The sequence below is a fragment of the Myxine glutinosa genome, chromosome 7 (assembly GCF_964187855.1).
Source record: "Myxine glutinosa chromosome 7, kmMyxGlut1.1, whole genome shotgun sequence".
NCBI lineage: Eukaryota > Metazoa > Chordata > Myxini > Myxiniformes > Myxinidae > Myxine > Myxine glutinosa.
In genome coordinates this window covers 35,643,416-35,667,712 of record NC_136267.1, presented here as the reverse complement: position 1 = coordinate 35,667,712, position 24,297 = coordinate 35,643,416, and the positions used below count along the sequence as shown (strand labels likewise).

The window sequence follows — 24,297 nt, the reverse complement described above, 5'->3', positions numbered from 1 at the left end:
CCTCTGTCGTTTTCAAACGGATCTCTGACTTGAAAATCACAATAAACCCTGCTTGTCATAAATGTTCGTTTTTCATTAATCATCCACTTTCTAAACTCCCCCCTCACCCTTCTACTCCTAAACTCCCCCCTTGCCCCTCCTCTTCTAAACTCCCCCCTCACCCCTCGCCTTCTAAACTCCCTCCTCACTCCTCCCCTTCAAAACTTCCCCCTCACCGCTCCCCTTCAAATCTCCCCCCCTACTATTTTTCTCCTATTCTCCCCACTCCCCCCTCCTCCTCAAAGCTGCTGCCTCCCCACTTATTCTCCCTTCCATCACATACCTCCACCTCCTCCAACCTTCGACTTTGCTCTGCCCCCCCCCCCCCACCCTCAAACAACACCTCACTGTGCCTCTTCCCATCACCATCAAACCATTTGTCCTCCTCATCCTTCCCTTTCTCCTAACCCTTCTGCAATCTCTGACACACTATCAACAGCTCTCAATATCTCCCCCTCCCCCCCCCTCATCTTACCCTACCCCTCCCCTCCCCTGTCCTGTACCCGATGCTCCCCTCTCCTCTTCCTTAACAGGATGGACCTCAAACATCCGTGGCCTTCGCTCCAAACCTGATTGATCTTTCCATACAGGTTGCTTCTGACAAACCAGACGTAATCTGCTTAACAGAAACTTTCCTCCTTCAAGATGTCTCTGATTCCTCAATATCTCTTCCTGGTTACTCCCTCTTCCGGTATGATAGACCTGAGCCTGCTATCGTTATCAAAAATCCAAATCCTCACTCTCCTTGCACTGCGCTATCTCCACCCCACCCCAAGGAGTACCTCTGGCTACGGCTTCCTCTCCGCTCCCACCTTTTGTTCATATGTGTTCTGTACCATCCTCCAAACAGTGATGACTCCATAGACATCTCCCTGTCTGACAACATGGACCAACTTCTATCCACTCATCCCAACTCTCTCTTCCTCATATGTGGCAACTTCAACTGTCATCATGCCAGCTGGCTGGGTGTGGGACTGTGGGTTCCTCTCACACCAACCATGGAATCTCAGCAAAGGATTTCTGCGACTCACTGGGACTGACACAATTTGTAAATTTCCTGACCCAGATCTCAGTCAATGGAGTATCTTTCTCTTCCAGACTTGGTTATGACTAACTTCCCTGCAAATGTCTGCTGCTCTTCTTCTGCTCCAATCGGTTCTCTGACCATTTCCTTGTTAAAGTTGACATCTCTCTGGCCATTCTCAGAGAGCCTCCTCAGTGCCAACGGGTCTGGCATTTCACTCAGGCTGACTGGCACGGTCTTCAAGCAGCCATAAATCATCTGGACTGGTCTCCCATCTCCACTGCCTCTGACATCAACTCTTCCTGGAAATTCTTCCAAAGTAAACTTCTCTCTCTCATGCACAGATTTATCCCTTCTCGTCTTCAGTTGTCATACCCTTCCTCCCATCCATGGTACACTGAAGCTTGTGTTGAGGCAGTTGCCATGAAGCAACTTGCCTTAACCTCTTGGAAGGCAAATCCAACTGAAGGTAATCTCAGTTCCTTTCACAAAGCTCGGAACAAGTGTGTGTCTACCCTCAGGAGAGCCAGCAAAACAATATCTCTCTGCTCTCAAAACTGAACTCTCAAACCTGTTTCCCTCCTCCAAATCCTGGTGGTGTCTGGTCAAATCTGTTTCTGCTGTTTGTTCCCCCTCCATCCCCTCCCTTACCTCAAATGGCTACACAGTTGACACCGCACGTGACAAAGCCGAATGCCTCAACTTTGTGTTTGTCTCAAAATCTTGTATCCCAAACCAGTCTCTCTCTGTACCCACCACGTACCCAGTCGTACCCAGCTACTCCTGGACTCTGTGTTGTTCTCTCCTGACACGGTGGAGAAGTCTCTGTCAATCCTCGACTGATTCTGCAACTGGATCAGACGGCATCAGCCCACGGGTCCTAAAATCCTGCTCTGCCGCTCTATCTCACCCTCTCTCTGTTCTCTTCACCCTCTCTTTTGCTCAAGGTCATCTGCCATCTGCTTGGAGATCAGCCAACATTACCGCTTTACACAAAAGGTGCAAAAACAGATCCTTGCAACTACAGACCAATCAGCGTGCTCCCAATAATCAGCAAGATCCTGGAATCAATCATCGCTTCTGACATCAAATCCTTCCTTTTCTCCAATGGCTTGATCTCGGATCATCAATTTGGATTCAGACCAGGTCATTCGACTCTGGACATGCTGCTTCTGCTGTCTCAACAATGGATGGAGGTCCTGAATGCCAAACAGGAAATTAGAGCTGTCTCCCTTGACATGTCACGTGCCTTCGATATGGTCTGGCACCCCGCTGTGCTCACCAAACTCTCCTCTTATGGTATCCATGGAAATATCCATGCATGGTGTTACGTGCTCCTCCCCGACCCCCTGGTCACGGTGTACCTCCGAGCCCTGAGAGGAGTCACGGCAGAAAAATGTGTTATTCTGTGTCAAAAACAATGGTGAAACCGCACCAATTGTTACCAACAAACAAATATTGCATTAACAATCACACAAGAATAACAGTACAACAATAATAGCAATCAAAAGTACAATCCATGTATATCTTATAATGGTACCATCAGCTAGTATAAAGTAGCTCACTGTGCTCCAAGTGAGTGAAAAAGAACATTCCCCAATGTCTCTATATTCCCGTCTTCGAGCTCAGAGTTGATCCTCTCCAGCGATCGTCAGAACGATGTTGAATTGAAACCCGAATCTCGTTCAGATGACAGGCACAGTCACGCCGCCAAAACTGCACAAAGGCGCACGCGGTCAAAGCAGCGCAAAGAGTCAAGTGGCCCAAAGCTGCGTCAAAGCGCACTCAAGGCGACTGGGAAATCACACCCTCTGGTATGGAGGTTTTACAGCTCCAAATCGGCGAACCTCAGGTTTGCCTTCAAAATCCGCGTTGCACACACACATCCCAGATAGACATCTGAATGGTGAAAACGGCTGACGCGAAGCAAGGAATGTTTGCTCGACGCGCGAAGCGCGCGAGTCAAAATTGCCGACGGCTCGTACTCGGGTCGAAACGACACGACGATGATTCCTCGGAATTCAACGCCAAACCTGACACGCAGGTTGATCAGTCACAGCGATAACAACTCGGTCGCAGGAATGCCTTTCCCAGGAACTCCAAAAGTTCACGAGCGACTTTCGTTCGACAACGTTCGCCCCGGACCTTGAAGCAGCTAGGCTTCTTGTCCGACTCACTCGCTCCGCCGCCTTTTTCTCCTCTTCCTCTTCGTCGTCGTCCGGTTGCTGTTTCATTTTAAAACATTCCTTTTGCCTTTTGACAATAATAATTGCTATTTCCCTCAAACAACAATAATAATAATACATCTGTTACGTGGTCCCCTCGGTGAATACCTGGTCTCAGTGACCCCCGGACCGTGAGAGGAACTTCGCCAGAAAGCTGTATTATATATGCGCTTTCGCCACGCAAGCCATATGAATTTCACCCAAGAGACAACTGACGTTCAAGGATATATTTCAAGGGTAATGATACCAAACAATTTCAATGACACAACCATCAACAATATTTCAATGACACAACCACGGAGATTTTCCCCGAGCAATCAACAATACATAATCCTCACCAATTCCCAATTCACAATCAATTCCCTATGATTAAGATGGCCATCTTATACATGTGTGTCCCGGTGAGTACTCACGAAACCCTTTTGGTCTCGGTCCCGCACAATGTCTCTGGGCCCCTCTTGACCAAGAGGATAGTCACCGTCACCGCACTCGGGCGGTTGAACGAACCCCGGGCGGACGTGCTCCAACGTGCCGTCTCGTACCGGGGACAGCTGTTGCAGCGCACCTCCTTGCCAAGCAACGGGGCAAAACCAAAACGCGGTTTGCAACGCGAGCGAGGCTCAACGTGCGACCCGTACGCGTCCTTGTAGACGGGGCGAAACCCAAACGCGATTTGCAACGCGAGCGAGGCTCAACGTGCGACCCGTACGCGTCCTTGTAGACGGGGCGAAACCCAAACGCGGTTTTTCACCGCGTGCGAGGTTCGACGTGCGACCCGTACGCGGCCTTGTAGACGGGGAAAACCGAGCGCGGTTTGTAACGCGTGCGAGGCTCCAAAGTGCGACCCGTACGTTCCGTGCACGAACTCACGGGGACTTCACGTGTCCAAAGGTAATTACGCGGCCAGGTAACTCCTCTCGCCAAACGGGTTTCGGAACGTCCCTGTTTTCCGCGCAGCGCAAGGTCGATTCCACCTTCTCGTCGTCGCGGGGCGAGGAAGAAGAATCCCCGTCCTTTTTCTCCTCGTGTCTTTTCTTCTTCCGTTTCCGGCCACTTCCGTTTCCGGCCACTTCCGTTTCCGGCCACTGGTTCCGAAGGGCTCCTGACCCTCCCATCACAACAACCCTTAATATAATACACACGGATAAGCAACCTGAATGGTAATTCACATACATTCACATAAATATGTAACACTCCCCCCCTTCAAGAAAGAAAGTTTGAACCCAGCGAAAACTTTCTTTGCCGGCCAATTTGGAGAAACCAACCAGATAACTCAACCCCCCCCCAGATTAACTCAATCTGGACAAAGCGTCCGCCACGACATTGTCCCGGCCCCGTACATGTTCAATTTCCAAGTTGAACCCCTGCAAAGCCAAACTCCATCTCATCAACCTCTGATTTTTATTTTTCATTCTTTGAATGAAGGTTAAGGGGTTGTGATCCGTAAAGACCTTTATGGGAAAAGACGTGATTCCTAAATACACCTCATAATGTTGAAGCCCCAGCAGGAGAGCCAGGGTCTCTTTCTCCACGGTGGCATAATTTGCCTGATGTTTATTGAACTTCTTGGAGTAGTCGCACACGGGGTGGTCCACCCCATCCTCATATTCCTGTAACAAGACCGCTCCAGCCCCCACATCGCTTGCATCTACGGCCAACTTGAAAGGTGCCTGAAAGTCCGGAGCGGTTAGGACCGGAGAGCTCATTAGTATCGCTTTGACATGGGCAAAGGCCGCCTGACATTTGCCATCCCAAACGAATGGGGTCTCCTTTCTCAACAAACTCGTTAAAGGGGCTACCACATCCGAAAAATTCTTACAGAACCGCCGGTACCACCCCGCCATACCTAAGAATCTCATCAGCTCTTTCTTCCCCTTTGGGACTTGGAAGCGATCGATAGCTTCTACCTTGGCGGTCACTGGTTGTACTTGACCCTGCCCTACTACATGGCCGAGGAACACTACCTGTGCTCTTACAAATTCACTCTTGGCTAAGTTGATGGTCAGACCTGCCTCGGACATCGTCTGAAAAAATGCATGGATTTGCTTAATATGGTCTTCCATGGTCATGGTGTGGATGATTACATCATCCAGATATGCCTCCACCCCCTCCAGGTCTGCAATGAGCCTATTAATCAGTCGTTGAAATGTCGCCGGCCCGTTCTTCAACCCAAAAGGGAGGACCTTGTACTGATATAACCCATTCGGAGTGACCAAAGCTGAGATTTCTTTGGCTCTATCAGTAAGAGGGATCTGCCAATACCCTTTCAGCAAAGTCAAATTTGGTAACAAATTTAGCTGGGCCTATTCGATCAATACAGTCGTCAATCCTCGGGAGCGGATAGGAGTCGGTCTTGGTCACTGCATTCACCCGTTTTAAATCCGTACAACACCGGAAGCTGCCATCGGGTTTCGGAACCAACACACATGGGGAGCTCCATTCACTGTTGCTTGGTTCGATGATGTCATTGTCCAACATATATTGCATCTCCTTCCGAAGGTACTCCATCTTCACCGGGTTCATCCGATAGGGGTGTTGTTTCACTGGAGTGGCCTCCCCCACCTCGATATCATGATATACTAAGTCCGTACGACCAGGTACATCTGTGAACAAATGTTTAAATTCGAACATTAGGCTGGACAGTTGTCCTTGCTGTTCCCTTGTTAAATGACCTAACTTCTCATCCAAATGATTCAACACTTCGGTGTTCGTCAATTTGGGGCAGGCCTGGTCATCCAAGTTATCAAACTTCACACCGGCGTTTCCGTCCATTGTCACCGGTACGACCGGTGAGACAGGAACTACGTCTTCCACCGGTTCCCTCTCATGATATGTCTTCAGTCGGTTGACATGACACAACTGTCGCTTTTTTCGTCGGTCGGGAGTGGTCACCACGTAGTCTGTCTCATTCACCCTCTCCTCCACTGCATAAGGACCGAAATACCTAGCCTGGAGGGGCTGACCTGGAACGGGCAGCAATACTAACACCCGGTCCTGAGGACTGAAATTCCTTATCTGCGAGGTCTTGTGATGTCTCTCCTTCATTTTCCCCTGGGCCCTTCTCAAGTTCCGTCGTGCCACCTCACACGCCTTTGCCAATCGGTTTTTTACTGTGGCCACATACTCCACCATCGGTGTCCGGGACTCCTGTAGTAACCACTGTTCTTTCACCAATTTCAACGGTCCCCGCACTGCGTGTCCAAACACCAGTTCAAACGGGCTGAATCCCAAGGAGTCCTGCACGGACTCCCTCGCCGCAAACAACAATAGGGGTATCCCTTCATCCCAATCCTTGGCACATTCAAAACAATACGTTCGGATCATATTCTTTAAAGTCTGGTGAAACCTTTCCAGGGCCCCTTGGCTCTCGGGATGGTAGGCGCTGGATCTTACTTGTTCCACCCCCAACAGGTGTACCACTTGCTGGAACAGTGTGGACATGAAATTGGTCCCCTGATCCGATTGAATGATCCTAGGTAGGCCAACCCAAGTGAAAAATTTAATCAAGGCCTTTGCAATAACTGCCGCCGTTATTTTCCTCAGAGGCACTGCCTCGGGGAACCTGGTGGACGCACACATGATGGTCAGTAAGTATTGATGTCCAGCTTTGGTTTTGGGTAAAGAGCCCACACAGTCCACAATGACTCGGCTGAATGGCTCTTCAAAAGCTGGAATTGGCTTTAACGGGGCGGGGGGGATTTTTTGATTCGGCTTTCCCACCAGCTGACAAGAATGGCAGGACTTGCAGAACTCCGCCACATCCCGTCGCAGTCCCGGCCAGAAAAAATGTACCAATATCCTGTCACAGGTCTTGTTCACTCCCAGGTGCCCGGCCCAAGGGGTCTCATGTGCCAGACTCAAGATCTCCTTCCGGTACAGCGGTGGCACCACAATCTGATAGTGAACTTTCCACTCATCGTCTGCGGGCACCTCCGGGGGCCTCCATTTCCTCATTAGGGTTTCCCCCTTCATGAAATACCCCACAGGTATCTTCGTAGCCTCTTCTTCCGTAACGGCTTTCTCAATTAACCTCTGGATCTCCGAGTCTTCGTGTTGTTCTTCCACTAGTCTCCTTCGGACCAGCGCAGTTTGCTCCACTTCGTTCTCCGCGGTCTCCGACGGACACTCCACGTCCCCTTGCGTTCCAGACGCTACCATTTCTCGAAATTCCTGGGAATCCCTCCCCTGGCTATTTCCCTTTTTCGAGTTGTCTTCCCGTACCTCTAAGGGTTCCAACTCCCCCTCTCTTTCTTCCTCCTTCTCTTCCGCGTGCTTTCTACCCATAGCCCGAGTCACTGCACAGGATGGAAAGATACCCGGAATCTCCATCTCTAACCGAGTGGTGTTATTTTCCTTACTGGGCTTGTCCACCATTATTGGATTACCCGAAACTCGCCCCCCGGCCAAATCATTCCCGATAATAAAAGAGATTCCCTCCACAGGAAGGGTGGCTTGTAAGCCTACGGTGACCGGCCCGGATACCAACTCAGAACTCAACTGGATGACATGAAGCGGAGCTTTAACATAGCCCCCGACCCCCTGTAAAAGCACACTAACCCCAGTTGCCGTCTTCCCCGACAATGGCAAAATGCCCTCCAGCATCAACGATTGGTGTGCTCCTGTGTCCCTCAATACCCTAACTGGCTTCTGGTTACTCGGGTCGCCATCCAGCGACACGAACCCCTCTGAAATGAAATGTTTGTAGCCCTCCTGAACAAGGTTCTCCCGGGACGCCGTACCTTTGACAGGGGAATCTTCCCCCAGCTCTGCTCTCCAAGAATGATTTCTCACACTTGCCAGTGCATTCGGAGTCGCACTAGACTGATTCCGTTCCGGGTTCTCCCTTTTTCGGAGGTAACATTGGGACATCAAGTGTCCAGTTTTATGGCAAAAAGCACAAGTAGGCCCGGGGGAGAACCTCGGGGTCGGCCTTGAGCCCCCCGAAAAATAAGTTTGTCTTGGGCCCGTAGCCCTCGGATTTCTAACCGTTGGGGTATCATAGTTGTCCCCATAATCATCTCGAGGCCGCCGCCATGTAAGGTCGTTCTCCGCACCGGGTGTTCCATAACTCCCCTGCTGAAGTCTAGGCGAGGAGTTAGGTTTGTGGATCCCTATTCGGTGGGTTAAGGCATAATCATCTGCCATGGTGGCTGCGTCCCACAACTTCGGTACTTTCTTTTCCTGCAGGTACACTTTGATGTCCTTGTGGACACACTGCTGGAATTCCTCCACCAGGATCAAGTCCCGCAATGTCTCAAAGTCTTTCCCGACTCCTTTTGACTCACACCACCGATCAAACATATTTTCTTTCACTCTGGCAAACTCCACATGGGTCTCACTCTCCCTCTTCCTGGCATTCCTGAATTTTTGCCTGTAAGCTTCCGGAACCAACTCATACGCTTTGAGGATGTGCGTCTTCAGTACCTCATAATCTGCACATTGGTCCATTGGTAGCGCCGAATAAATTTCCTGAGCTTTCCCCACCAGCACACTTTGCACGAGTATGGTCCAGGCCTCCTCCGGCCAGTTTAATTGTCGAGCCACCTTCTCAAAGTGTGGAAAAAATTTTGCGACTTCTTTTTCACTGAACGGTGGAACCAGCCTCACATGTCTGCCCACATCCCAGGTTTTCTGGTTAGGTGTCGACCCCGTCAGCAAGGGTGGTGCCTCTCCCCGTTCTCTCATTAACTCCAGCTCCTTGAATTTGATTTCTTGCTGAAGCTCCATGTCACGTTCCTTTAATTCCCTTTCCGCTTTTCTCTCCTCTGCTTCGAGTTCCCTTGCAGCTCTCCTCTCCTCTGCTTCTGCTTTCCTTTCCTCTGTTTTCATCCTTTCCTGGAGTTCTCGTTCCACTCTCCTTTCCTCTGCTTGTTTCTCTTCTCTCCTCGCTTCTGCTTTCCTTTCTTCTTCTGCTCTTTCCTTTTCTGCTTTTCTTTCTTCTTCTGCTCTTTCCTTTTCTGCTTTCCTTTCTTCTTCTTTTCTTTCCTTTTCTGCTTTCCTTTCTTCTTCTGCTCTTTCCTTTTCTGCTTTCCTTTCTTCTTCTGCTCTTTCCTTTTCTGCTTTCCTTTCTTCTTCTGCTCTTTCCTTTTCTGCTTTCCTTTCTTCTTCTGCTCTTTCCTTTTCTGCTTTCCTTTCTTCTTCTTTAATCCGTTCCTGGCTCCGTAACTGCAACTCCAGTTTCCGGAGCTCAACGTCTTCTGGTTCTTCGGGTAGCCACTCCCAGGCTAACTCGTCCCATTTTCCTAATCCCACCATAGATTGTATCACCGTGGCCTGCAACTCTGCCTTCCTCAAATTAGTTCGGACCTCCAAGTTAAAATGTTTGGCCAATTTCAAGAGGTCCGACTTTAGCAACGCTCGGAACTGTGCCTCACTCGGTGTTACCCCAAAGTTCTGTGCCACAAACGCCATGGTGTCTATCGTTAACACCTGTTAACCTTCACCCAAGACTTTACCCCAATTTCTCAAAAAAAAAAAAATATTACCAATTAATAATTAATTAATAAATTTTAATTAATAAAAAATATTATTATTTTATTATTTTATACAATTTTAAATCCCGGACGTAGACCCAATTGCGAAACCGCAAATCGTAATTTGGACGAGCCCCCAATTCTGTTACGTGGTCCCCTCGGTGAATACCTTGTCTCAGTGACCCCCGGACCGTGAGAGGAACTTCGCCAGAAAGCTGTATTATATATGCGCTTTCGCCACGCAAGCCATATGAATTTCACCCAAGAGACAACTGACGTTCAAGGATATATTTCAAGGGTAATGATACCAAACAATTTCAATGACACAACCATCAACAATATTTCAATGACACAACCACGGAGATTTTCCCCGAGCAATCAACAATACATAATCCTCACCAATTCCCAATTCACAATCAATTCCCTATGATTAAGATGGCCATCTTATACATGTGTGTCCCGGTGAGTACTCACGAAACCCTTTTGGTCTCGGTCCCGCACAATGTCTCTGGGCCCCTCTTGACCAAGAGGATAGTCACTGTCACCGCACTCGGGCGGTTGAACGAACCCCGGGCAGACGTGCTCCAACGTGCCGTCTCGTACCGGGGACAGCTGTTGCAGCGCACCTCCTTGCCAAGCAACGGGGCAAAACCAAAACGCGGTTTGCAACGCGAGCGAGGCTCAACGTGCGACCCGTACGCGTCCTTGTAGACGGGGCGAAACCCAAACGCGATTTGCAACGCGAGCGAGGCTCAACGTGCGACCCGTACGCGTCCTTGTAGACGGGGCGAAACCCAAACGCGGTTTTTCACCGCGTGCGAGGTTCGACGTGCGACCCGTACGCGGCCTTGTAGACGGGGAAAACCGAGCGCGGTTTGTAACGCGTGCGAGGCTCCAAAGTGCGACCCGTACGTTCCGTGCACGAACTCACGGGGACTTCACGTGTCCAAAGGTAATTACGCGGCCAGGTAACTCCTCTCGCCAAACGGGTTTCGGAACGCCCCTGTTTTCCGCGCAGCGCAAGGTCGATTCCACCTTCTCGTCGTCGCGGGGCGAGGAAGAAGAATCCCCGTCCTTTTTCTCCTCGTGTCTTTTCTTCTTCCGTTTCCGGCCACTTCCGTTTCCGGCCACTTCCGTTTCCGGCCACTGGTTCCGAAGGGCTCCTGACCCTCCCATCACAACAACCCTTAATATAATACACACGGATAAGCAACCTGAATGGTAATTCACATACATTCACATAAATATGTAACACATGGAACCAGAAATGTCTCAAGTGGATGAAAGCCACCACAACGGAAGTGCCGAATCCTTAACATTGGCTTGCGGACTTCCTCTCTGGTCGTCGTGAACATGTGGCCCTGAATGGTTTTCTCTCATCTCCCCTTCTTGTTCAGGCTGGAGTTCCCCAAGGTCGTGTTCTGGGCCCTGTGCTTTTTCTGGTCTTCATCAGTGATCTCCCCAACTCTCTGGAAAATCCTCTCTATCTCTTTGCTGATGACTCCACTCTATGCCGCTCCATACCCCATCCCTCAGATTGGCAGTCTGCAGCCTCCTCACTCTCTGCAGACCTGGACAAAATCACAGACTGGTCAAACAAGTGGAACATGTCTTTCAATCCTGACAAATCTCACACTCACTATGTCTCTCTGTAAAGACCGACTGGACAACCCTCCAATCTACTTTCTCAACTATCCTCTTCAAGAAGTTCTGTCACTCAAACTTTTGGGTCTCACTATCTGCCATGATCTTTCTGGGAAAACCACATTTCCAAGCTGGCCTCCAAAGCCAGTCACCGACTGGGCATCCTCCGTCGTGTGAAGTCCTTCCTTGGCACACCTGAGCTCACCACATACAAGGCTTTCATCTGTAGCTCAAGCTGCTATATATACACCTTCCCAAGGCGGAACAAGCAATAAAACAGGAATTCCTCCGGATTTTTTGCAGTCAAGTGAAGTCTAAAGAAACGTAGGCAAAGTGAATGTGAAAATAGCATGGAGTCCTCTTCCTTGTGATACAATTGAGGGTTCTGAAGCATCATTCGTGGTATCCTCGTCCACCACCACCGGAAGCGGTGATACACGGTGCATGCTTACGAAGATAATTTGCATCGCCCGACCTTCAGATCTCTTGGTGAGGGGAGCAAATGAAGTCACTTCAACCTTTGTCGGATGACCCATAGCCCCCTTGGAAAGTTTAGTTGGTTAAGATGACATAATGATAAGTAATGACCGAATACATCAACACTTTTGACAAGTGGCCACATGGGCCACCGAGGACCAGGTTTTAGTGGCCCAACGGAGTTTTTGGTGGCATTTTACCCCTGGGCCACCGCTTATGTTGAACCTTGTAGATCCTTAATTATCCTATTTCTTAACGCATCAGACACACAATAGAAGACGAGGGAACAGCAGAGTTCCTCGGTAAAACCCATTAAAAGTTGCTTGTGAGGGAACGTCCTGTGCAGGGTAAAGCCAAAGTGTCTTTTGCTGGGCGACAAGTGTTGGGTGGGGTGGAGTGACGTGAAGGGGTGAGGTGAGCGTTGCATCGGCTGGACGGTATTTGGCTGCCATTTGACAAGCTACCAATTCCAGTTGCCGACCAGTGTCGTGTCACTGTATGTTCATATTGGTAAATACTGTTGCGCGAATGCCCTCGGTTAATACCGTGGGATCACGGATGGCCAAACGGGCTTTAACGGAGGCGACGATCATTGACGGATTTGACTATGCTAGCATGGGAGGAAGAAGGAAGAGGAAGAAGCGGCGAGCTCTTACCTGGCGTGATCCGAGCAGTCTTCCACTCTGCAAATTAATCTCACACGAACACTGGAGGTAAAATGTACAAAAATAGTCTATTTATTATGCGGAACCCGATACAAGGAAAAGCGACGGTAAAACCTAATTCTAAATTGGGATCCCGCACACCTCACTTCGACAACAGCACAGGGGAATGAATTAAATAAAATAATCGTCATGTTTGTGGATGTGAGCTTATCTGTCTGGCAGTGTAGCGTCGTCAGGAATCGTCCAAGCTCCGATGTTGGCGCGAAGCAGGTCTCCGTCCGCCTCGTTCACACTCCACTAGGCCCCGAGCCACCCGTTCAGCGGCGCGCCTCGCTCGCCCCCTCGTCGGTCGCACGCCATGTCCCGTTTGCTCGTAGAACCAAGCCTTGCTCCAAGCACCAAGCCTTGCTCCAAGCACCAAGCCTCGCTCCAAGCACCAGCTTCGCTCCAAGCACCAAGCAACAAGAGCACCAAGACCAATCACCAAGAGCAATCACCAAGCACCAAGAGCCCAAGAAGAACCCAGGGAAGACGACCACGGAAGAGCGCCGGGAAACGCAGGGAAGAACGCAGGGAAGAACGCCGGGAAAAACTGACGACGACTAAAAAGAACCCAGGGAAGACGACAGGGAAAGACCCGTGAGCCAGTCGTTCTTTCACCCGCGGTCTCACGTCAGCTCTCTCGCATTACCAATCAGTCCCTCGCTTTTTTGTGGTCTTTTCCCGCCTTCTGACTTCGCCGGCCCTTCCTCTCCAATCAGCGACCTGCTTCGAAGTAGTGGTTTTGCGCCTTTCACATTGATTGGCTGAGTGTTCGCGCCTTCCGCACTGATTGGCCGAGGTGTCCACGGTTGGTGGCCAATCAGTGTGCCGCTTCCTTCCACCTTCCTTTCACCAATCAGTGGCCAGCTTCTTATCCCAGCCAATCACACGTTCTCTGGGCGTGGTTCCAGCCTGCCTTGCATGATGTTTGTCGCCCATGGTGGCGTACTATGTGGCTGCTGCCTGTTGCGCTTCCAAAGTCATTGTGGTGGTGGGGAATTATTTAATGTGTGCAATAATGGACCTATCTAAGTGTCAATAGGATGTATTGCCATAAGGGACACTGGGTTGCTCACAGAGGGAACGACACATGAGGGAATTTTACCCATAATCCCTGTACTAATTAGCATTCCCCGTCCCCTCGTGGCGGGGACACCAAAAAAAAAAACAACCCACCTTTATAGGCAATTTTCCCCCACAAAGCGGGGGTTGGCCTTTTTCGGGCACCGTGGTCCCCTTTTTGAAGCAATGTTTTATGGCCGGATGCCCTTCCTGCCGCCAACCCTGTTAGTCGCCTCTTGTGACACACAGGGAATTACCAGTGAGCTGGTACTCAATTTGCCGACCTCGGAAGGATGCCAAGCTGAGTCAACCCCCCTGGCGTTCATTCAGCGATCGACCGGGATTCGAACCCAGGATCCTAAGATCCCAAGCCAGCACCCGAACCGCAAAGCCAACACCAGGCGAGGTGGCGGGGACACCGATATAACATTCCGACATCCGGCTAAACATAGAACTTATTACAGGTGAACCCTTTCACGACACTCAAGTACCTACCTATGCAGATCTACCTGGCTCGAGATATTCCTCTGCCCCCGACATAACAATACTTTCGGCAATCAGTAAATCGGTAAATACATATTGGTTTACATACAACAACAACAACAACACAACAGGCATTTTAAGGCCATTTTCCCTGCAAGAGCGGGGGTTAGCCTTACGGTCCCCATGACAATCTTCTCCATTTTGCCCTATTTTCTGCATCTCCCCATTGTCAACCCCCTTGCCCGCCTTTCTTCTTCGACCATCTTTAGCCAAGTCTTTCTCGGTCTTCCCCGTCCTCCACTTCCTTCTGCATTCATTTCCATCACTCTTCTCAACCAGTCACTTTCATCCTTCCTCAACACATGACCAAACCATCTCAAATTGTTTTCTCTTCACAGCATCCATCACAGGCTCTATTGCCATCATATTTCGCAATTCATCATTTGTCTTCCTCTCTCTCAACGATACTCCACACATCTACCGAACCATTCGCATTTTCACCCTTTCCAGCCTTCGTTGCTACTCCACGTTCATTACCCATGTCTCGCTCCCATAAATCATAACACTTCTTACACATGCAGCATACACCTTTCCCTTCAGCTTCAACGTGACACTCCTATTCCTCCACTCCCAACTTCCTCAATGCCCATGTCAATACTTCGCGTGGAACCCGATCGAATGCTTTCTCCAGATCAACAAACCCAAGAAACAACTTCTTCCTCTTCTCCATGTACTTCTCCTGCAACTGCCTCACAATAAAGAGCGCGTCTGTCGCTCCTCTTCCTGGCATAAATCCAAACTGCATTTCGTCGATCCTCACCTTCTTCCTTATCCTCCTCTCCAACACCCTTTCCAATACCTTCATTCCATGCTCCAATAACTTTATCGCTCGGTACGAGCCACACTCCAAACGGTCTCCTTTCCCCTTGTTTCGAGGGACGAGGGTACTCAGTTCCCAACCACTGGAATGCGGCCCGCTTTTACCACCAGATTACAGATCTCTGTTATTCTCTTCACACCCCAACTTCCTGCTGTCTTCAACATATCTCCCACAACTCCCGTCGGCCCTCCTGCTTTTCTACTCTTCATTGCTTTTATCGCTTCCTCAACTTCCTTCTCAGTTATCTTCTCTCCCGGTCCTAAAACTGGGTTACTCTCTATGTTGCCATCCCATTCATTCTCTGTATTCAACACCATTTCCATATATATTTTCCATCTTCCTTTAATTCCATCTGGGTCCACAACGATTTGTCCCACTTCTTCCTTCAAGCAACTCACCCCCATCACATCACACCTCTCTTTCGCTATCTGCTTTGCAATCCTGAATACCGCTCTCTGACCCTCTTCCGAATCCAAGCGTTCTCCGAACATTTTCCTACATGCCTCCCGCGCCTTTGCTACCTATTTCTTTGCAGCCTTCTTGGCTGCCTTATAACTTTCATGCTCTGCTTTTTCTGCTCCCGTACCCTTCACCTACTGCCATTCCTCGAACTTCTTCTTCTTCTCGTCAATCCCCTTTCCAACTTCATCATCCCACCACCATGTTTCCGAGTGCCTCGGGGGTCCTTTTGTCCATCCACATACCTCACCAACGGCTCCCAACAGACTATCTTTCATTGACATCCATCCACTTTCAAGCTCAACCACATCATCCTCGACCCTACTCAGTCTCTTTTAATGCCTCCCTTACTGTCACCTCTTTCAACCTCCACACCTTCATTCTCGGTTGGTACTTCACCCGCCGAGCTCTCCTCACACCTTTCACCCTTATGTCGCAGACAACCAAGTGGTGCTGTGAAACAGCCTCCTCCCCTGGGATCACCTTTGTGTCCCGGAGGTGCCCCCTATCTCGCCTACGCACCAGTAGATAGTCAACGGTTGTTGTCGACCCACCTGACGTGTATGTAACAAGCTTATTATCCTCTTTCTGGAACTGAGTATTACAACTCAGCTCCATCAGCAAACTCCAAAATCCTTTCACCTTCTCCGTTTCTCACACCATATCCGTAACCCCCATGAACTCCCTCAAAACCGTCCATACTCCTTCCCACATGTCCATTTAGGTCTCCTCCTACCACAACAACTTCCTCATCGATCACGTTTTCCATCAGCTTCTCTATTGCACACCAGAACTTGTCCTTCTCTTCATCGCTCCGACCAACCTGATTTCTGTGTGATTAATGTGAGCTCTTTCACGAGCCTCGATCTTGTATACAAAACCCCCCCCCAAAAAACCAAAAAAAACAACCTGCGGAGCATATCCCAAGATGACGTTCACCAAGAGCTTTCCAATCATCATTTTCACCATCATCAACCTATCACTCACTCGAGTCACACTCACCACACTGTCGACAAACTCCTCAGCAAACAGGACACCAACACCATTCACGCCCTCCGGGCACCCTTGCCATACAAACTTGTATTTTTGTCCCTGCCCACCCTTCACCATTCTCACACCACTTCCCTTCCATCTCGTCTCTTGCACACAACATATGTCCACTCTTCTTCTGATCAAAACTTCCACCACTTCTCCTGATCTCCCTGTCATTGTCCCTACATTCCATGTCCCACACCTCAGAAACCGATGTCCACTTTGGGCTGTACACTGCCCATATGTAGTTGTAATTGTCATGGTTCACTTTTTGAGGCAATTTTTTTATGGCCGGATGCCCTTCTTGACGCCAACCCTCTTAGTCGCCTCTTACGGCATGCAGGGATACGGTGTACCTATTCTAAACCAGGGTACACACACTCATATCTTCTCTGCCGGTCCTAAAACTGGGTTACTCTCTCTGTTGCTATCCCAATCATTCTCTGCATTCAACAGTATTTCCATATATCTCTTCCATCTTCCTTTAATTCCATCTGGGTCCACAACGATTTGTCCCACTTCATCCTTCAAGCAACTCACCCCCATCACATCACATCACACCTCTCTTTCGCTATCTGCTTTCCAATCCTGAATACCGTTCTCTGATCCTCTTCCAAATCCATGCGTTTTCCGAACATTTTCCGACATGCCTCCTGCGCCTTTGCTGCCTCTTTCTTTGCAGCCTTCTTGGCTGCCTTATAACTTTCATGCTCTGCCTTTTCTGCCCCCATACCCTTTGCCTTCTGCCACTCCTTGAACTTCTTCCTCTCCTCGTCAGTCTTCTTTCCAACTTCATCATCCCACCACCATGTTTCCGAGTGCTTCTGTGGTCCTTTTGTCCATCCACATACCTCACCAACGGCTCCCAACAGACTATCTTTCATTGACATCCAACCACTTTCAAGCTCAACCACATCATCCTCGACCATATTCAGCCTCTCGTTTAATGCCTCCCTCACTGTCACCTCTTTCAACCTCCACACCTTCATTTTCGGTTTGTACTTCACCCGCCGAGCTCTCCTCGTACCTTTCACCCTTACGTCGCAGACAACCAAGTGGTGCTGTGAAACAGCCTCCTCCCCCGGGAGCACCTTTGTGTCCCGGGGGTGCCCCCTATTCGCCTGTGTACCATCAGGTTGTCAACGGTTGACGTTGACCCACCTGACGTGTATGTAACAAGCTTATTACCACTTTCTGGAACTGAGTATTACAAATCAACAAATCAGCTCCATCAGCAAACTCCAAAATCCTTTCACCATCTCCATTTCTCACACCATATCCGTAACCCCCATGAACTCCCTCAAAACCATCCATACTCCTTCCCACATGTCCAGTTCGGTCTCCTGCCACAACAACTTCCTCATCTTTCACGTTTTCCATCAGCTTCTCTTTCGCACACCAGAACTTGTCCTTCTCTTCATCGCTCCGACCAACCTGCGGAGCATATCCCGAGATGACGTTCACCAAGAGCTTTCCAATCATCATTTTCACCATCATCAACCTTTCACTCACTCTAGTCATACTCACCACACTGTCTACAAACTCCTCAGAAAACAGGACACCAACACCATTCATGCCTTCTGGACACCCTTGCGACACAAACTTGAATTTCTGTCCCTGCCTACCCTTCACCATTCTCACACCACTTCCCTTCCATCTCGTCTCCTGCACACAACATATGTCCACTCTTCTTCTGACCAATACTTCCACCACTTCTCCTGATCTCCCTGTCATTGTCCTTACATTCCATGTCCCAAACCTCAGAAACCGATCTCCACGTGGGGCAGCAGACGTTTCGTTGTCATAAATGCCGTGATTTCCACCCTTGCTTCGATCCGGTTTCCCACCTTGAGTTTTGACGAGAGGGAGTGGGGTCCCCCACGGGGTACTTCGGGCTGTACCCTGCCCATATGTAGTTGTAATTGTCATGGTTCTCTTTTTGAGGCAATGTTTTTATGGCCGGATGCCCTTCCTGATGCCATCCCTTTTTGTCGCCTTTTACGACACGCAGGGATACGGTGTACCTATTCTAAACCGGGGTACACACCGGGATTTACATATTGGCCACATCACCACATGTTGGCCACATCACTGTTCATATCGGTAAATATTATTCCATCGTGTTTGGAAAAAGTGGAAAATTGGGAAAATTGGAAAACGATTGGAAAAATAATATGGCCTATTTTACTCCAGGGGATCCCAGGATTACCCACCCAAAATGTTGTTGTGATCGGTTCAGCCATTTTTGCGGTACCTGGGAACAGACAGACAGACAGACAGGCAGACATTTGGTGAATTATAGTAAGATTGTTCCTTTTGTACATCTTCAGTGTCAATCCTTTCCATGTCTCTTCCCTCCACTTGGACTTGCCTCCATCCTACAAACCCCATATCTTACCGGCATCCCACTCCATGTCCACTTCCTCGACTCTCTCCTACCCCCATTCCATCACTTCCTGCTCCCCACCCTCACTTCAAATCTCCCCCCTCACTTCAAATCTCCCCTCTCACATCTCCTCCTCAAAATTGCTCCCTCACTCATCCACAAAGCTACTCGCCCCACTCTGTTTTCTAACGTATTCCTCCCCATCGCCTCCGAATATTTTTTTTTTTTTTTTTTTTTTTTTGAATTTAGCAAGTGATTCTTCACCATTGAGATATAGGGCTCGGCCAAAACGAAATGCAGCACAATATTTCAAAAAGTTGTGGACGGATTGTGACAAAACTTGGTGGATAAGTTGGGTAGGTGACAAGTACAAGTCAATTAGATTTTGGTTAAGGTACGGATGCAGATCCGGCCTATTGGTGGAATTCAAAATGTAAACTGTTCAGCCTAATGGAGGAATTACGCTTTACTAAGTGCCGTTCTAGTTACCATCACCAGAGGAGAGGGCATTGCATTTGAGTCCGTTTGTTTGTTTGTTTGTTACTTGCCGGAAAATATTCCGGCAAGTATGTTGGTTGCTTGGTTTATCTGTTTGTCTGTTTGTTACTTGCCGGAAAAGACCCCTTTCAAGTATGTTGGTCTGTCTGTCTGTCTGTCTGTCTGTCTGTATGTCTGTTTGTGCGCAGCACTACGTCTACACCGTTGAACATAGAATCGCCAAACTTTACACACATATTTGTCTTGTCCTGGAATAGAATGTGCCCAATTTTTAACTCTCTCGGCCCAAGGACTCCATTATGATGTTATAATTCCATAATTCGACAAGTACAAAACTTCATCCAATCAAGATGCAATGTCTTGAGCGCCATGTCGGCATAAACTGATAGAAAAAAAAAAAAAAATGATGGCGTCATCGGTCACGTGGTTTGGCCGCCATCTTGGAAAAACCGAAAATCTTTGTACCTCTATATCTCCGAAAGTGCTGAATAGAAAAAAATGAGACACGGCTCATTGTAAAGAACTCTCCATGGGGAATAAAATATGTTAATGATGATGTCATAGGTGCCTCCATTATGACGTCATAATTCGACAAGTACAAAATTTCATCCGATCAAGATGAAATTTCTTGAGCACCATGTCGGCATAAACTGGTGGAGGAAAAAAAATAAATGATGACGTCATCGGTCACGTGGTTTGGCCGCCATCTTGGAAAAACCGAAAATCTTTGTACCTCTATATCTCCGAAAGTGCTGAATAGAAAAAAATGAGACATGGCTCATTGTAAAGAACTCTCCATGGGGAATAAAATATGTTGATGATGACGTCATAGTTGCCACCATAATGCCATCATAATTCGACAAGTAGAAAACTTCATCCGATCAAGATGAAATTTCTTGAGCATTATCTCGGAATAAATTAGTTTAGAAAACAAATAATGTTGACGTCATCGGTCACGTGCTTCGGCCGCCATATTTGTCCAAAATGGCCGATAAAAAAGTACATTCTGGCAAGTCCTCGGTCTCTGACCGATTTTTCATTTGTTTGTTTGTCCGCATAGAATAAATATGATTTTCTCTGCAACCGTTGGTCCGATTTGTCAGGAAATTTTCACCGTATGTGCCCCTCCACCTGTATAATTTTTAATGATAATTATGACATCATAGATCACGTGGTTCGGCCGCCAGCTTGGAAAGACCGAAAACCTTTGCACCTCTATATCTCCGAAAGCGCTGAATAGAAAAAACTGAGACATGGCTCTTTGTAAAGAACTCTCCATGGGGAATAAAATATGTTAATGATGTCATAGGTGCCTCCATTATGACGTCATAATTCGACAAGTACAAAACTTTGTCCGATCAAGATGAAATTTCTTGACCATCATCTCGGGATAAATTGGTGGAGGGAAAAAATAATTATGACATCATCGGTCACGTGGTTCGGCCGCCATCTTGGAAAAACCGAAAACATTTGTACCTCTATTTCTCCGAAAGCACTGCATAGAAAAAAATGAGACATGGCTCATTGTAAAGAATTCTCCATGTGGAATAACATATGTTAATGATGATGTCATTGGTGCCTCCATTATGACGTCATAATTCGACAAGTACAAAACATCATCCAATTAAGTTGAAATTTCGTGAGCATCATCTCAGGATAAATTGGTGGAGGAAAAAAAATAAAACGATGACGTTATCGGTCACGTGGTTTGGCCGCCATATTTGTTTTAACACAAAAGCCTTATAAAAACAGTGAAAACTCATCCTGGCGAGGGTCTGCAGTCTTTGATTGCTCTTTCTTGTTTATTATTGCATTATGATTGTTTTCCTGTTCTTTTCGCAGACGTATTTCCAATGCTCACTATACACATTCACTGAACTTTAACCCTTTTCCCAAATTCCGATGATGCACTGCATAATAAATATATTTTATATTGTTTGGACAACTAACTGTCTAAAACAGTTTGTCGCTTTTATCCAAATGTAATTTATTACTTTTCAGAAAAGATTATTCGAAAAGCATTTTGTTTTGACAATCCTTATAAATTGTGTTTCTATTTGACCAGAATATTCAAAGCAGAAGTGTGTACAATATTGCACACTTGTTTCTCATTTTTGAACCTGAAATCTCAATGTTGACCTCTACGGCAGTGGCCTAATTGCCATGTTGTTTGAGTTTTGAAGAGGAAGATGATCATAAAATGTTAATGATATTCACGTGCCTCCCTGAACAGCCTTCAAATCAAAGGTCGTCTGGTGATGAGGATGAAATGAGGGAGGAAGAGCAGGGAAAAATGGAAGAGGATGAAGATTGTCATGATGATGATGACGAGGCGGAGGGGGAGGAGGAGAGGGAGGAGGAGCAGGAGGAGCAGGAGCAGGAGGAGCAGGAGTTAGAGGAGGTGGTGGAGGAAGAAAAGGAGAAGAAGAAGAAGTTGAACAAACGTGGTCGGCAGGATGCCTTTGCGCCACGTTATTCATCAGCTTCTGAGGATGTGGATTATGATGAGGGAAGCTCGCCAGACCCAGACAAAGCCAGTGACGAGGTGAGCTTTGTGGGAGTGCGGTAAGGGACAACGGGGGATAGTGATCCCACAGCATTCTTGCTCATAACTTGCTTCTATCTTGATAATCAAAAGCTTCCCTGCTTGAATTTATGCGACATTGTTCATTAAAGATTCTCTGGCCATTCCAGGACTTTACACCAGCAAAAGCAAAGCCTGGATTCAAGGTGGCTAAAGGTCGAGTGGCAGCAGGGAGAGGAAGACGCAAGGTATTGTGGACCTGATTATTTGGGTTTTCTTGAAAGGTTTGATGCAGGTTATTTTTGCTTTTATTGACTGATGAATGTTTTGATTTTTGTCCCATGACATTCGCTGGGAGCAAAGCTCGTATTGCTATGCTACTTTAACGTTTTCGGATTTTGACGTGACAGGCAGTATCACCTTCAGAATCGGAGGGTGCAAAATCCGAGTCTGAGGGTGCAAAATCCGAGTCGGAGGGTGAAAAATCAGAGTCGGACGGTGAAAAATCCAAGTCGGACGGTGAAAAATCCGAGTCGGACGGTGCAAAATCCGAGTCGGACGGTGCAAAATCCGAGCCAGAGGGTGCAAAATCCGAGTCGGATGGTGCAAAATCCGACCTCAAAGACGTTTCTGACAGCGAATCCAACAGTTCGGATGCAAAATCTCCACCAGCCAAGAAACCAGGTATTCACACTTGGAGGCTTATCATGTCCATGTGTGTGTCTGTTCATCTGTGTGAGAATTTGCTGTCATGTCCTCAGCTGACAAATTTGCAGGAGGCATGACGTTTTCGGGTCGTCTGTCCGTGCGTCCGTGATATGTTTTCATAACTGTGATAACTTTAAGAAAGGCTGAAGGTATCTAAGAAAAACTGGCTACGAGTATATATGATGCTTCAAAGATGAACCGATTAGATTATATTGAAGACGAACAAACTGCAAACCGAAGACGTCTAAGGTCAGAGGTCCAGTGAGGTAAAATTTATGCTACCGTGCTAATTTATGAACCAGCGATGGGATTTTGACCAAACTTGGTATAAGTAATGCAAATATGAACTGATTAGATTTTGGCATCAATATGTCAAAGGTCAGAGGTCATGTCAGGTAAAAATGTGATATTTGAGAACAGCTGAAGGGATTTAAATCAAATTTTTTACAAGTATGTATAATGATGTAATAATGTTGGCGGAGGCATATCGGTCGACTTTTTTTGAATTTTTAAAATCTGTCATTGGTGTCCTGTTTTCATTTTATTTTTGCTACATGATCAATCGTTTACGACTGGGTTTGCCAGTTTTATCATCGCATCTGATTACATATGCTTCATTGGTTGAATGTGCTGAAATTCCAGTGGAAAAAAAACCTGTTCAGAGGAAGAAGCCTGTTAAGAAGCTGCCACCGCCACGCCGCCCTCCGTCGGTTCACTCTGATATTAGCAGTGACAGGTGAGGCCCTGTTTTAGTTTTAGTTTTAATTTTTACTTTTTAATTTTTACTGAAATGATGATTGAGTTGTAACTTGGGTCATGTACATCTCTCTCGAGTGTTCTGAGTTTGGAAAATTTGAACGTGCACTTTTTATGTTATGTGTTTGTGATTTCAGCGATAGTGAGGAAGATCGGGTGAGTGAGTGGAAGCGCAAGGATGAACAGCGTATGCGAGAAATGGAAGAGCGGCGACGTCAACGGGAAGATGAGGAACGGCGAAGGATGCGGGAGCGTGAAGAGGAAGAGAGGAAAAGGGAAGAGCAAGACCACAAGGAAGCCGAAGGGCAGAAAAAGAAGCGTGAGAAAAAAGAAAAGACAGGACGTCGTGAAAGAAAAACCAAAAAGGAAAGTAGGAAAATAAAGAAGATATCATCGGAAGATTCTTCTGAGTCATCTGTGGAAGAGGAAGTGCAAAAAGAGGTTGGTGATGTTTTAATGAGTTTGAATCTCAAATTTTGATGCGTGGAGGATGTGAATAATATTTTTATCGATCACACTACACAATGCGATTATTAAGGTCATTGAAAGGAATTTCTGCTGATGATGCTTTCAGCCTGTGCAGAAGGAGAAACCGAGGAAGCGCAAGATCGAAACACAGAGGTCCAAAGAGCCAAGGGTAGAGGAGAGGAAAAGAGAGCCTGACAGCAAAGCACGGGAGAAAAGGTTGAAGTTTATTTTTATGCGGGTACACATCCAGAAAATGAAAATTATCAGGCTGTAAAATTGGTGAGGGGGTAGGGGGGTTAACTGTTGGTAATGTTGGGGCTTTTATTCCAATATTTAAATGCTAATTTCTAGAAAGTCACTGCCAAAATCCCTCGTCATATTTATTTGTATAAAAGACGATGCCCTCCCTCTTCAGTGCATTCAGAAAGTATTCAGACCCCTTCCCTTTTTTC

At 47.6% G+C, this 24,297-nt stretch overlaps 1 protein-coding gene across 1 annotated transcript in view; it reads left to right on the top strand.

The window, feature by feature from the left end:
• LOC137412501 (uncharacterized) overlaps positions 1-24,297 on the top strand; it is a 163,080-nt gene that overhangs the window by 30,391 nt on the left and 108,392 nt on the right. The window contains exons 5-10 of the mRNA XM_068097815.2: positions 21,623-21,934; positions 22,084-22,161; positions 22,324-22,597; positions 23,264-23,357; positions 23,515-23,818; positions 23,952-24,061. Of these exons, the coding sequence (XP_067953916.1) occupies positions 21,623-21,934; positions 22,084-22,161; positions 22,324-22,597; positions 23,264-23,357; positions 23,515-23,818; positions 23,952-24,061 (1,172 nt within the window). The remainder of the gene's footprint in view (positions 1-21,622; positions 21,935-22,083; positions 22,162-22,323; positions 22,598-23,263; positions 23,358-23,514; positions 23,819-23,951; positions 24,062-24,297) is intronic.